This window comes from Rhipicephalus microplus, chromosome 9 (genome assembly GCF_043290135.1).
Source record: "Rhipicephalus microplus isolate Deutch F79 chromosome 9, USDA_Rmic, whole genome shotgun sequence".
In the NCBI taxonomy this organism is placed as follows: Eukaryota; Metazoa; Arthropoda; class Arachnida; order Ixodida; family Ixodidae; genus Rhipicephalus; species Rhipicephalus microplus.
The window spans coordinates 77,993,443-78,008,078 of record NC_134708.1 but is presented as its reverse complement, the minus strand read 5'-3'; the positions used below and the strand labels follow the sequence as shown (position 1 = coordinate 78,008,078).

The 14,636-nt window shown below is 43.6% G+C and overlaps 1 protein-coding gene across 2 annotated transcripts; it reads left to right on the top strand.

The window, feature by feature from the left end:
• The first annotated feature begins 1,356 nt into the window (after nt 1–1,356).
• Nucleotides 1,357–14,177, top strand: LOC119187256 (uncharacterized). 2 transcript variants are annotated; one of them, XM_075873910.1, is made up of 4 exons: nt 1,357–3,120; nt 7,152–7,252; nt 8,711–8,980; nt 14,053–14,177. In XM_075873910.1, the coding sequence occupies exons 1-4, from the start codon at nt 3,102–3,104 to the stop codon at nt 14,110–14,112; spliced, it is 450 nt and encodes a 149-aa protein (XP_075730025.1). In that variant the 5' UTR covers nt 1,357–3,101; the 3' UTR covers nt 14,113–14,177. The 2 variants fall into 2 exon arrangements, 1 of the variants encoding a protein (XP_075730025.1); XR_012886206.1 differs by lacking the exons at nt 1,357–3,120; nt 7,152–7,252; nt 8,711–8,980 and adding an exon at nt 12,700–13,942.
• The last annotated feature ends 459 nt before the right edge of the window (nt 14,178–14,636 follow it).

Below are 14,636 nucleotides of genomic sequence, written 5' to 3'. Positions count from 1 at the left end.
CGCTATAGCATTAGAGAGCTCGATTTGCAGAAATTCCGGCGTAGGCATCATTGGTTGTGAGCGAAAAATCATCTTATCCGCTACTGAAAAACTGAGAATGATGCAAGTAAAATAAACAATAAAAATTCTTGAGACGCAGTTTGTTCGCATGGCAAGCGGATGTTCTACCACACGGCCACGCATCTGTTTGGAAATACAATGAACGAACTTCCTCTGCTAGGAAATGCAGTGGAATTACCTTTCATACTTAACAAACACACACATCCTGTATACATGCTTTACAATGCAACATGAAATATTGCAGTAATAATGCGTGGTACAACCTGCCATTTCTAGCGGGCGTCATAACATGTCATTATCATAATGCCTTGGAGGTTTAAAACTGGTCACCCACTACCAAAGGCACATGCGCTACTGTACCTATTTCCTTAAGGCCACGTAGTGGGTGCGTAAGAAGTTCGAAAAGGTTTCATGCACCAAGTGTTCGATGCACGTAGTAGCAACAGGATATCCTTATTGCCTTCAACTCCTAAAAACAAAGCTTTACCCCCGAATGCAGAGATGTTACTTGACTCGTACTTGACTCGTTCTTGACTCAAGACAGTCTTGCCGGTCGCCATAAATCGTTCTCGAACTTGCGGATGACTTGAAGGCGACTTGGCTCGGTCGAAGTCAGGACAAGTTTCAAGTCAGCTGCGGGGCTAGCTTGAAAGCGACTTCACGCGTCATTCCAACATGGCCACCTCTCGAATGGACGTCGCGTGAAAGGTGACCGCTTTTGAGTTTGCTTGCCTCGCCATAAGCGTAGCATTTTTTGAGGCGCGCTGCCTGCCGAAGATTATCGGAACCGCTTTACGTGACCAAGGAAATCCGATGGAGTTGTACGACGAGCAACAATTCCACGCTAGGTACAGATTCATGAAGAACGCCGTGGGGCAGCTGCTCGTTATGTTGCCACTCCGTGAAAGTGGGGACAACCGAAGACAGCCCGTGCATCCAGTGTTATAGCTACTGATGGCTCTCAGGTTTTATAGCGCTGGCGCATTCGAACCAGTCACCGGAAATTTCGTCCGCATTCCGTAGTCGACAGTGTGCCGTGCAGTCGGAAAAGTTACGCTACTCATCGCAAAGCACCGGTACGCGATGCTGGTGCGCTTTCCGCAGCCGGCGGACTGTTATGAAGTGGCTGAGTTCCCTTGCGTTACAGGTTGTGTCGACTACACACACGTGCGTATTATTAGCCCCGGTGTCGACAACGCCGAAGTGTTCCGTAACCGCAAAGGCTATTTCTGTTTTTCTAAAACACGACGACACTTTCCGCCTCTTTCGGTAAAAAAAAAAATTGACTTGGTGCTGTGTCCGTGTGCGTCGTCTATCCTTTCGTCCTGTCTAATGCGCTGTTTCTCGGTCAGAAAGGCATCACTTGTAGCACAACGCTACGTAAAATTACACACACAAAAAAAAGAGGTGCCCCTATCACGGGTTTTTTTATCCGCGTCACCATCATGCAGCGATACATTGCTGCACCCCGCGAGACAGAATTCTGCTGAGGGCAATGTCCTGACCCCCGCTTTTTCTCTTGTTTACCGAGCTCAACAAAAGGATACCAATCACATTTGTTCCCAGAACTTGTTTTTTTTTTTCATAATAACTGCGACCTAGCCCATTACAGGCATGCACACATGCGAACAGAGAGGCAAATACCGTGAAAATCGCGTCACCTCGTGAGCCAGGTCAGCACAAATACATGCCATGGCGTTCGAATGAGAAAAAAAAAACGACGAAAGAACCCAACGCGATGCTTGTTTCTCCTCCAAACAAGCAACCGTGGAGAAACGCACCGCATTTGGGTGGCCACTAAAACCAGCGGGCAACGAGCGCTTTACAGAAGCAACACTGCGCATCGTTGTGGTGGCAGGCGCCACGTGCCGCTCGTTAGCCGTAAAATGGCAACAATATGCTTGTGACCCTTCGTTTTTATAGTTATTTTAAAACGTAGGGTCTTTTTTTTTTGGTGTAATGCATGCCTTACGCGAACAACTTCATTATTACCCTCGTTAGCAGGCGAGCAGCGTGTTTCTGCTTTGAAGCTCGTTCTTGACTTGACCAAGCAAGACAGCCTGAGCATCTATGAAACGCAAAGGCTGACTTGGGCGTTTTGAAGTCCGCTGCTTGCTTCGCGCCGACTTGCTCAAGTTAAGTTGAAGTCGCGAGCCAAGTATAATCTCTGCATTCGGGGGTTAGGGTCCCTTAATTTTTTTTTAACTTATGCACCTGCTATCATGTCATCAAACCAGTAATAAGTTGAGCTAGTAAGGAACGAGATCTTGATAAATTATAAAATGTATATATACTGAAGTTATAGCCATTTCCCTAAAAGTCCCTGACATTGAGACTACTCAGTCAGAAATTGAATGCGATTGTGTTGCAGGAACTCGTTCCACAGAAAAGGTCGTTTTCATCAAATGGCATTAGTTTCCCTGTGTGACAGCAAAGAAAGGATATTGCAAACGAAGGACATTAGATTTGCTGTGTGACAGGGTGTTAGAATGCTCACTAGTCATGGCTAGAATATGCTACATATCATTTTAACATATGGTGTAGTAGCGCAAATTTGATGGGGACACTGAGGACAAGAAAACACTGCACTCGCTAGTCTCACAAACAGTGGCGTGTTTTCTTGTCCTCAGGTCCTCGTCGAAGTTGCGCTACTATACCATATGTTGAAATGATATCTCACCAACTAGCCCAGCTTTCAACCCTACTGAACTTCATATGCTAGGTAGTTGCTACAACCTGAATTATGTTTGTATCAATGGAGCGTGTATGTTTCCTGGCATATTTGCTCGTTTTCGGCTTCTAATCAGTGATGTTGGCTTTGGGTTGATGTGTTTATTTGCTAGCATTCAAAAAAGAAAAAAGAAAAAAATCAGCAACCAAGAACAAAGAGGCGCCGAAGCAGTGCGAGTTCCGAAGAAGAGCTTGTCAAACTGAGTCGGCTCGAAAAAGAGAGGAACATTACGAGGCAGCTCAAGAAAAAAAACAAAAGACTAGAGGAAAGAATAGAAGTACTCGAGAAAAGAAATGACAAGCTGCAAGACATGCTGCAAAACGAACTCAGTAAGTTATATTTATTCAATGCTGCCTTTTAGAATTTTTAAAAAAATTTTCATGCAGTCAGTGAGTGCTGTGGTTATGTGTACCCTAACACATTTACTTTGGCATCTTCATGTTATTTCGATGCTTTTTGTTTCACAATAAGGATGTAGTGCCTGAAATAGCCCTTTGGATTAATGTTGTACAGTCGACATCCGATTTCGCGGACACTCAAGGGATTGCGAAAGGTCCGGAAAATCAGGCAGTCTGGAAAAACGAATGCAAGTAAAATTACACTTTTTGAATAGGTATTTTTCACTGGCGGAAAAGGTCACAGCAAGAGTACAGGATTCTCGTTGCAATTCAGCAAGTGCATCATTTAGGTTGCCCCGAAAAGAGCCGTTTGTAATAAAAAAAAGCGAAAAGAAAAAAATTTATGTGACCGACGCTACTGCATTTGTAAAAATTAAGTGCTAAAAGGATTCTCTTATTTTCGTTTGCACGGAGTTCCACTTGCCCCGATTATGTTTGCCTCAATATCAGCTGATGTCATGCTGTCACTGTACACCTATGACGATGTCATGCTCGCGTCAACACCGAACTTGTTGCCCGTGTAGGCTCTGCCTCTTTGATCTATGTGTCAGAGTTGTCGAAACCTTTAGTAACTTGAATGATTTCATCACCGGTACATTCCGCACACAGCTCAAGATTTTTGCTAGCGTCGGCAAAGCCCTCCAAGGTTATCTTGGCTGAAATCGAAACACCAGCACCGTGTGGGTCGTTGAAGCAACGACTGCATTTGGAAGTTCTTTACACACGCTGCCCTCTCTAGGTGAGACTGTCGTCTCGGCGTACATTTTAAAGCTGGCGTGGCAAAAACAGTTCCTGAGAGTCTGTTGTGTTACCGCCTTCTATGAGTCGGGAAGCATGCCGGCGGCAGACTATAGGTCAACAGCATAGCTTTCCCGCCGAATCACAGCCTTATAGTAACATTAGTAACAGCACCATGCAGTTGTGGCCACAGGTTTGTCTAAGCCACGGCTGGCTACAAATTGCCGTGTGCTGGATTCCGGCATTTGCGGTGTCAAAGGTACGGCAGCCACGTCACAGTGGGTTGGAGGGTACGAAAAGAACCAAAATAGTGGTGCTGATTGTGACTTCAATTCCGCTGTTAGCAGTAAAAAGTTAGCAGGAAAATCGGACGGTGAAAGCTATAAATGTCCGAATTTTTGGACTTTTTAATACATTGACTGTATGGGGAACTTGATGGTGCCACAGATCAGTCCGAGAAATCAGGCATGTCCAGGATTTCGGTAGTCCGAGAAATCGGACGTTAACTGTATGATCAGAGTTAAGAAAACCAAAACAATGCAGCCCTTTATTGAATCAGATTTGTGTGAGAGAGTGGCCACTTAGTATGGAAACAGCTGTGATAGTTGCTGAATGTTGTTTCCTTCTACGACAGTGCAGTAGTTACAGCAGCACTAGCAGGAAACAGCAGCCAGCAAAGCATATGTTCTGTATGAATGGACTCCACTCCTCCTACCCTTTTTCACCAAACTCTAGACGGCTCCAGCGAGGTAACAGAAAAAATTGTGGCTTCAGGCACGATGCCATCAGACACCACCCATCAAAGTGCATTCTTTCTCATTATATTCTTATGTACCTGGGGGGGGGGGGGATTCAGGCGGCTTAGCAGAGGAGGAGCATATAACGTCATGACCCACCCTGCTGGAACTATTAGTTTTCTTCAAAAAAATTTCGTAACAAAAATGAATCTCTTTAGTAGGAATCGACCATTAGAGAGGACTGCCTTTGAAAACTATAAGGAACAGTTTGAATTGTCTGACACTTAGAGGAGTTGTTAGTGTACAACTGTCTCAAGAGCAGGGCTGGGCAGTATCGCGATAGTATTTCAGAGATACTTTTGAGTGTCTGTATTGCTGTATCGAGATACTTCTTAAAAATGTATTTGTATCTCAGTAGTGAAATATTTTTACGATGTATCGCCCGTATCGCAATACTATCCAGGGCATGGGTATGTGGTTACTTTTTTTTTTGAAATGAGCTGAGACGTGTTTACAATGGAAAAAAAAAACATATGCTGTGACCTTAGCATTGTGTGGCGAGATATGCACCCACCATTTCTACATTTATTCTCAGGGGGTAACTGACTCCTACCTTCTTGATAGTGAGCTAGTTGTTTTCTACCCGCATTTCATGGTGCATGCAGAACTGGAATGTGTTTGAATAATCACCTGCTTGGGAGCTTGCCAATAATGTTATGCTGCCATTTTGAATTCCAGCAGTGAGGAGCATTGAATATGGCACATTGGGCGCCAACCAACAGCGTCGTTTTTAAAATGTGTTCCCTCATGCCAATTTAACGAGCAGTGCTTCTTTTTTCTCGTTTTTTTCTTGTTTTTTGCGGCATCTATTTGAAAAAGCGGAACTTATCGAGGAAGCCACAAACCACCCAAAAAATTTGGTGTGTGGTGCCGTGTGCCATCAACGATACTTCTTTCTCCAAAGCATTTCTGGAAGACAGCAAGTGTGGCCACACGCTTGCTAGTCCTAGTCAAATGTGACCAGCGCAGTTTGAAGTTTCCCGTCAGCGGAAAAAAACACACAACATCAGGTACCGGCATTGACTTGGTGCAACTGACAAACCAGAATATATCGGTGGTTGTCTCACTTGTCGCTAGAACCAATAGCATCTGCACAATGCAGACTAGCAGGGCTGCTGACCTACAGCAAGTGCACAGAGATCTCTTAGCATCCGGGTACTCGAACTCTGGTTAAACGCCAGCTCTTTCAGCCGCAAAGATCTGATCGTGTGTTCCCAAGATAACGTGCCGCTATACTGTACGTGTCTGATGCGTGCGAGTCAGGCACTAGTTCAAAAACCATTACGATGTCCAAGTAGTTCCGTTCCTACAAATTGCATTATCGGCTCGTAAAGATGAAGGACAAAAAAGAAAGGTATCTTGATGCTTATTGGATACCTTGTAGACTGTGGTTGTGTATATATCAGTGAGACTGGAAATTTCGAACACCAGGTCAGACAGCATGTAAAATGATGTCAACGAGGTACAGGTGTCTTCCAATGCATTGGCAAAACACCCTGCCCCGCCGGGGTGGTCTAGTGGCTAAGGTACTCGGCTGCTAACCCGCAGGGCGCGGGTTGGAATCCCGGCTGCGGCGGCTGCATTTTCGATGGAGGCGGAAATGTTGTAGGCCCGTGTGCTCAGATTTGGGTGCACGTTAAAGAACCCCAGGTGGTCTAAATTTGCGGAGCCCTCCACTACGGCGTCTCTCATAATCATATAGTGGTTTTGGGACGTTAAACCCCACATATCAATCAATGGCAAAACACCCTGAAAACTTGAGCAATAAAATAGATTAGCATAACGGCATAAGCTTAGAAAAAAAAACTGTTTAGGACACCACTTGCAATCAATGCTGATTTAAACAATGGATACACATAACACATGGAACCATTGATAACACATGGAACCTTCATTCTTATCTACACTCGCGGTTTTGAGTCACTTTTGAAGTCCTCATAAGCATATTTTCACTCCGTCTAGTTGTCACTCTGAACAAGACTCCCATCATGAGAGCTGAAATGTCTTATTTGTATTCCTTTTTATGGTTGGTGTCATTAATTTATCATGTTTTCACCCTAACAGGCTTCAGTCAATATCTCAACTTCTCACATCTTTTTGAGTAGAATGTATACTACACTATGCATGGGATTAATTTCCTTTTGTTTATAACACATTTTCTAGAGAGTAAATTGGTAAGGCAACTTGGTTGGAGCACTTCAGAGTATGAAAGAGTTTTATGGCACCCGAGGATTTTAGCAAAAAGCACTCCGGTAAAATCGGGCAAAATATCAGCCTGACGCGCTGGTGTAGCTTTGAGCAAATACAACATAATTATGTTTGTATTAATCATGTTGTAATATATTGAAGTTCTGAAAAAGTAATGCTTCGTTCAGGATGCAATTAAGAAATGTGCGCTCTTTATTTTTCACATTTGCTCTCTTACAGAAACATTGGCCAGCCGTTCCTGTTGCGGCCACCAATGCAGCACATCTACTAATCATGGCGCCTATGAACATGAGGCCACCCACAGGAGCATTCAAGAGAAGGTATGAGCTTATGACAACGCATTAAGATGCTTCATCAAGTGCGAAAAGTGGCCGTCAGCACCAACAAAAGTGACAAATAATAACTTGTGATGCCATCGTCGTGGCATCAGAAATAAGTTTCCCAAATTGGTCGTGTCATCACGACGTCACATGATGTCATTGCTTGTTCTAAGGTTGCCTATCCCGGAGGCACTTGCGAAACAACTGGGAGTGCAGAAAGCTGTTGGGAGTCGTGGCGGGTCAATACAATCGACTTAAAGGAAAAGGAAGATTTTCGTTATCTGTTGTTTTAAAGCAGCCGTGAAGGGGATTGAAGCTGTGCCCAGTTGTTATTTTCCTGCTTCAGTAATGATTAGACATGCCGATTTCAAAACGTTTCGATGCAATATTCAGTCAACCGTGTGCATCATCACACATTTCTGCACAACTTATGAAAGAGGAAATATCTTTATGGTGGCACAAACGAACCAGTATGGTACTACAAACCTCACTCAACTATGACTTGGTAAACATGGCTGTGCTGCCATGTTTTGTTAACGGAGACTTCTCATAGGTCGACTTAAAGTGATGTGAGCAGTACAGTTGAGGCAAATGTGCGAGCTGGAGAATCAAAGTTGTCGACCTTTATTGTTGGATTACCGGTCCAGAAGCCTTTTGTGCCAAGGAAGTGCTTATTTTGAAATAAAATCGTGTTTTAGTGGTCTGTATCAGCTAGTGCACTTTAATTTACCCGCCTCAAGAAGCGGAAAGTCTCATGTCACTGTTGCCGTGCACAACGTTGCCCGGCTTTTTATTATACGGTCGCCGACACTACTAGCGAAACTAAAGCACCAGGAGCCGCATCAGCAACAGCGGCCATCGATCAATTTCCTACAATAGGCTCCGAAATGGCAGACATGTTTTGGCTCAAGATGGCACGGCCTGTCTAGTTTAACCAGGAAAAAGTTGAATTTTCTAACCACTTGCGCTATTCTCCATTGTAACTCCCGGCGGTTCTTTTTTCATGAGAAACAACTCAACAAGCAGCATTTTTTTACGTCTTTTGATACTTGGAAGGTTCTTTATTTAGTGAGCTAGTTTGATTACCAGTGATTAATTGTAGGCAGTTTGTCTGACGTCATAAGGATCATTTCGCGAACGTCCTACTGCGGCGCATTTGTTCCCGTGCATTTACCTCAATTTCTCGGTAAGTAGGGCACTGCTGTTGATAATACTATCGTTTTAGATGACATACATTGAGCTGTCACTGTCCCCTGAATTGTTATTTGTTAATTTAGCATGTTTGAGTTGATGATATTTCACTGTATTGCACCAAAAACAAAGGGACAAAAGCATAATGGAGTGAGTTTAGACAAGTTAGATACAATTATAAAACTGACAAAAACAAATTCGATTCAACTTGCAAAAAGAAAGCTGTATGCTTCAAAAGTGTAATTTAGATTTTTTTTGCATTTTCAGGCAAGGCCGTTGCAGTTCATGCAGCCATCGCCACCGTCGCCACCACCACCGTCGCCACCACTACCGTCGCCACCACCACTATGGCCGTGCTCGCCGTTGTCTCCACAAGGGTGGTCAGCAACGCTGCCTTTGCCGCCACCGCAGCACTTATTGCTACCAGAGCCTCCGTCGCCTTCTTCAGAGCAGCCACGGATGCAGCCATGCCCATTGATGCCACCGGTACCACACCCTGGAACCACTTCAAGTGGTTCTCAAGAGCCTACCAGCCAGGTGTGTACTTTATAATTGAAATGGCTATTTCTTTGTTGTTGTTTTTTCAATCCGATTTAGGGGTTATATTGTCAGGCTAGCCTCCTGTACATTTTCAGTTTGTTTATTTAATCAATATACATCTAGTCATTGTTAGTGGTATGTAGACAAGTATTTTAAAGTTGAGCAAATGCAGTGTGACCATCTGTCAATGTCGAATCGCACTGGTTGAGCAGGATAAAAATTTTCTTGCCGGGTTCCCCTGGTGAATTCGGAGCAATTTCCCGCTTTCTACTGGCATATTCGGAGCAAACCACTCCGCAATGGGGCTTCCATGTTGTTTCATCTGGCAAAGGTAGATTTTTCTGGAACTCCGGCAATGCAGGGCAGTCATTTTTGGTACGATCAGGGAATAAGGTTGTCTTCAACGTTTCTTTAGGTGGTGTCTCATCACCCTATGGATATCTTTACATTTTAAAAATGGCATCGTTTGACTTTGCTGAATGAACTGGTGGTTAAGTTTTGACAGTTGTAGCAGCAGCAACCACAAACCGTGTGTGGAAGTGAATTTTAAGAACAAGTTGCCCGACCGGCTGTGCAGATGCCCGAAGATCATCGGCTACGTCGAAAAAGTTCAGGAGCCGGTTTAAGTGTCGTAAGCATAAACAGCTTCTGGACACCCCATGCACAGCATTCATGTGTTCCAGTGGCAGATTTGGCTTGGTGTAAGACGTTTTTAGATACTGTCAGTTGGGTAAGCACGCGCTGTCGCAGCCGCGAGGACTGCCCCCTCTCGTATCCGGTGGAGGCGGCGCTGCTGTCGCTTTGAGATTGGTGAAGGAGCGTCGTCTGCTACCTCTGCATGTGAAACAGCAGGAAATTAGTTTCCAAATTGCGACAAGAGAGGAGAGGATGCGGCGGAAGGGCGACCTTGAAAACCAAAACGCATGAGAAGGAGGCAGGTTGGGTAGCTTGCTTGATAGGTCCGCGAAACTCGCACGTAGAAAAACTTGGAAAGAGTGCCTGCGCGCGCAGAAGTAAAAGCATGGCCGCCTGGATCAGTGCGCGGGGGTGTTCGAACAATCGGCAGCCGTGGTCAAAAAATTTTTTGTTGCGCCGGCGAGTTCGCGTGGCCTCACAAACTTCCATATTTCGCTGTTCGTCCCGCGCAAATTAACAGCCGTTTTCGTGCTTCCGCACGTGAGCGGAAGGCATGCCGAGTCGAGTGGTAAGCGAACGAGAACAAGTCCTTGACACGAAACGAATCACAAAATATCAGAGTCGGTGGGGTAGCGTATGCCCGTGCACTAGACGCAGACTATCGGATACAGTCGGTGGCCGACGATGTTGGCAAATGGTCTGGTCACTCCAGGCCGGCGATGCCAACGACAGGACCAGCGATTAAAAACGGTGTAGATGGCCGACCGGTCTTCGAAAGATCGGTGGCAGTGTGAAAACGCGGGCCTCGTCTGCCTCAGGGTAGCGGGGGGACAAAGGACGGAGGGGTGCATAACAAAAAGCAGTCGGCACTTTCCTTTCTTCATGGGTTGGGGAGCAGCAACTAGAGGCTCGCGGGGGCAGGGTCAGCGTTTAAAAATAAGAATGTATAGGCACCTCGCCGATGCCTGATCGGTGGTCGAAATTGGTTTCCCGGGAAGTTGGGAGACCGCTGACTGTTCGCTGTAACCGATCAGCGGCGCTCGGAGACATTTGTTGTAGGTGCGATTTTGTGCCGTTGAACCAATATATATTTTCATGGTCACGCGGATAGTGTTCGTTTGAAGCGAAAGTTCGTTTTAAGTGGGGCCGTTATATGTGGGCTCAACTGTACTACTTAGTGATAAATAAGGTTCGGGCCTGTACCTAAGAAATGTATGATTATTTATGTATGTTTTGACCATTACCTGCAAGACTTTTCATGGAATAGCAGCTGTTCAGTCCTTGAGAACTGCAGGGTAATTGAGGGGTTTGAAGAAGTACTGCTGATCACAAGTGTTTTCCTCATAGGCATAGCCACTTAGACAGCCCGGCGCACTGAAGGTCAGCATGTTTACTGTGTTAAACTGCTAATTCACTCAAGCTTGCTTGATTGTTGTGTACCATGTTAAATACGATTTGCATGACAGAAATCTAATCTTCAAGCTCCCGCCTCTGTAATCCGAGCAAGCAAACTAAAAGGAAAAAACAAATTCAACGCTGCCGCGGGAAGCCAGCGGTAGCTCGTTCTCAAAGCTACGTTAGCACCGCGCCCCTCTGAGCGTGTACGAGTCGGTGCCGCCTCCATAGCGGGCTTTCCCAACTGACAGTATCTAAAAACGGTGTAAGCCGTGTGCTCGCTTCAAGACTTGGGCGGCTGTTCTGGATCTCTCAGTCGAATTCAACATAATAATAGTTGTACACGTAGCTTTACTCACCATAAAACCTAAATGTAAATTTACAAAGATTTTTAAGCTACCTAATTGCATATGCTTTTTGCATTAACAAACATTCTTGACAAGCTATTTTGAGGAGATGAAATTCTTCAAGCGTGTGGAGTAAGTTCTATAATTTAATCACTGTAAAGTAGGATGTCATTCTGCCATAGTTAATGTATGTTTAGGTGTAAGGAAGTTGTAATTATGGGCAAACTTTGCACAATTATTATTTTTGAACATTTTATATAACTCAGTTCACACGAAAGCTAGTTTGAATACCGTTATGATTAAGTGATAACAAGTCAGATGCAAGTAGTATGAAGTTAGCCTAGACAAGGTGAGCAGCATTAGAGTAAAAAGAACTGTTGGTAATAATGTGTATGTCCTGAATGTTCTCCTGAATTGAATGTTCTCCTGTATGTCCTGAATTATGTGTATTCTGAATGTTCTCTATTGGCAAAAGATTATTGTTATGCATATTTGCCCATGTAATAATGCTAGGTGCTTTGACTGTTTATGAAAGCAGGGCAACAATAAGGCATCACAGGAGATAAAGAAGATTTAATGAGGGCTCGTACACCGAAGGCAGTTTTTTGTTTAGCATAAGCAATATGACGGCTAAACTTCACGTTAGGCTCAAGTTTTTGGCCTAGAAAACACACCGAATTGCAGGAATTAAATTGTGATAGTCAATTAAAAGGGAGCTTTGTTTTAGAAACTGTATTTATCATGAACTTATGTTTAAGTGGGATTAAAATTAGGTTGTTTTAATAACACAATGTAGAACACTGATCAGTTCGTTGTGCAGCTCAGTGATTGGGCTTTTAACAATTTATGGAGCATAAGCTGGAAAAACAATAGGGTTAAAAGTTTCAGCAGCTGTTATTGGGCTGAACAAAGCACAAATGAGGGCTGATAGTTATGTTGTGTCTGAAAATAAAAAAAAAAGTTTTGGAAATGATGCTTAACTTTCATACCTGGAAGCCATGCTGGCATATGTGTGCCTAATATTTTTTATAGCTGATCGACTTTTCCTTTGTTCTGCCTTTTAGGGTTTGGGTGCCAGTGATGAACTGCCGCTGTTTTTCCAGGTGGACAATCAAGTAAGTAGCTTTACAGTAGCTTGGATAGTTAGGCTAGTTGGTATTCGTTCATCTTTTAACGGAATAAGGGCACATACAGACACTTGAACACTGCTTATGTTGTGTGCATTTTCTTCTTCTAGTGTCCGTCTCTGTGTGCATGCCCTTATTTAGTTAAACGATGAAGTAGCTCTACTTTTTGTAAATTTATGTTTATTCAGTGCAATACTTTTCACTACTGGGTTGAATACATGGTTATGCAACTTGCATTGCACTTTCACTTCTTTGTATGTTTATGCTTAGTTTATTCATCTACTACGGATAATTTTGTAAATTATGAACTGGTGACTTTAGACATTCAGGAGGTTATTTCACAAATGACCAGTGCAATCTTCTGCATTACCCTTTTTTGGAATGTCACGGCATTCAGTAAAACCTTCATAAATATTTTTGTGACAAGTCCTAATCTCAGGAAAAAGGGGAATGAATTGAGGCTCTGTCTTTTTGATTCCTGAGTTCCTCATTATTGGAGTTGACAAAAGAAATTTTTATCTGCAATGTGCCAGAGCACTTTTTGTCAGTGCCAGCTCTAAGTGCCTTTGAGGGTGTCTGGTGGTCTTTAGTAGAATATTATGGACTCAACATTACTAACAACTGTAACACAACTGTAAGATATGTTACATAGTTGTTAATTTAACTTTCACACATATATAGAGCACTCAAAATTGTAAATATGCTTTTTTCTTAAAATGTCTTACAGCTTCTCACAAACTGTTCAGGTGAGACGTAAAGACAGCAATGATGTATGTGATTTGCTTTTCATTGATCATTGAAACGAATGCTTTTTTGTTTCGCTGGAGCCACATTAGTGTAAAATTTCTAAATAGGAATTGTGTTGATGTTTTTCTAACTTACTATGCCACCCCACTTTTTGCCCAGTCTTTTAGTATCTAAAAATTAATGATTCTCCTTGTGAAGGCTGGTGTAGTATTGCCATTAATGAGCACTATATGCACCTGTAGACTTACATACATTCTGTGAACTGTATTTGCTTTAGAAAAAGAATATTTGGATAACGTTTAGTATGCCAGTGTTATACAAGATGGCATGCAGTTGCAGAAGTGAATTGTAAGATTCATCAGAACTATTTGAATACATACCAGCAAAACTATACTCGCACGACCAAAGAGCGCAAATAACATTTTCAAAAACAAGATATCTCTTGAGTCTTTTATTATGATTCCACATTTTTTTCGCGCAGATTCACCTAGGAAACAGCATATTACTGGAGCAGGAAAAATGGGCATGGCTGCTTTCGCGTCCGAGAGACAGCTTGTTCTGTAAGGAGGCGACCAAGCTTCTGTGGGGTGTGAGTGCCCTCCACAACAGGAGCATCACAGGAGCCCCTTGTCGGCGCTATGTGCGCTCAGAAAACCAGGCACCACCCAGGAGGGCACTCACGCCTAAGAAATTGGAGGCAGTCGGAAGTAAGTGTTTCATGCTTAGTATATTTTGCTGAATTTAGGGACAATAAAATTTATCATTTATATGAACCAGTAAGTCCCTAATTGCTACATATTCCTGCTCATTTTTACAGATGCCTTCAGCAAGTACATTGCTGGGAGACCTAGTGAAACGGCACCAATGGAGAGGTTAAGAAAAATGAACAGATTCATTGCTGAAATGTTGAACGACCTAAATAAATGAGTCATCAAAACATTACTCTAGCCTGATCGTGTTTATTTGATATCATTGCAGCATACCTACATTACATTGTTTATTTTACTGTGTGCTTCATGAACTAGCATGCCTTTCTTAATGTATACATTCTTTTACTGCATGTTAATTTTGACCCAAATAGCTAATCCAACCCATATCACCTGCATAACCTGTAATACCCATACATTTGTTACACTTATACCACCTGTATGACCCGCACCACCCGCATGACCCGCACCACCCGCATGACCCGCACCACCCGCATGACCCGTACCACCCGCATGACCCGTACCACCCGTATGACCCGTGACACCTGTATGCCCCGTATCCAATAACATCGTATGTACAGGTCCTGTACATGTAGGAATTTTCAGTAGGGATGTGTCGGGGCCACGCAGTGCCAGACGAAGAGTGCGTGGTGTCGCCGTCAGCAATCGGATCCATAGAGAGCGGTGGTAGACC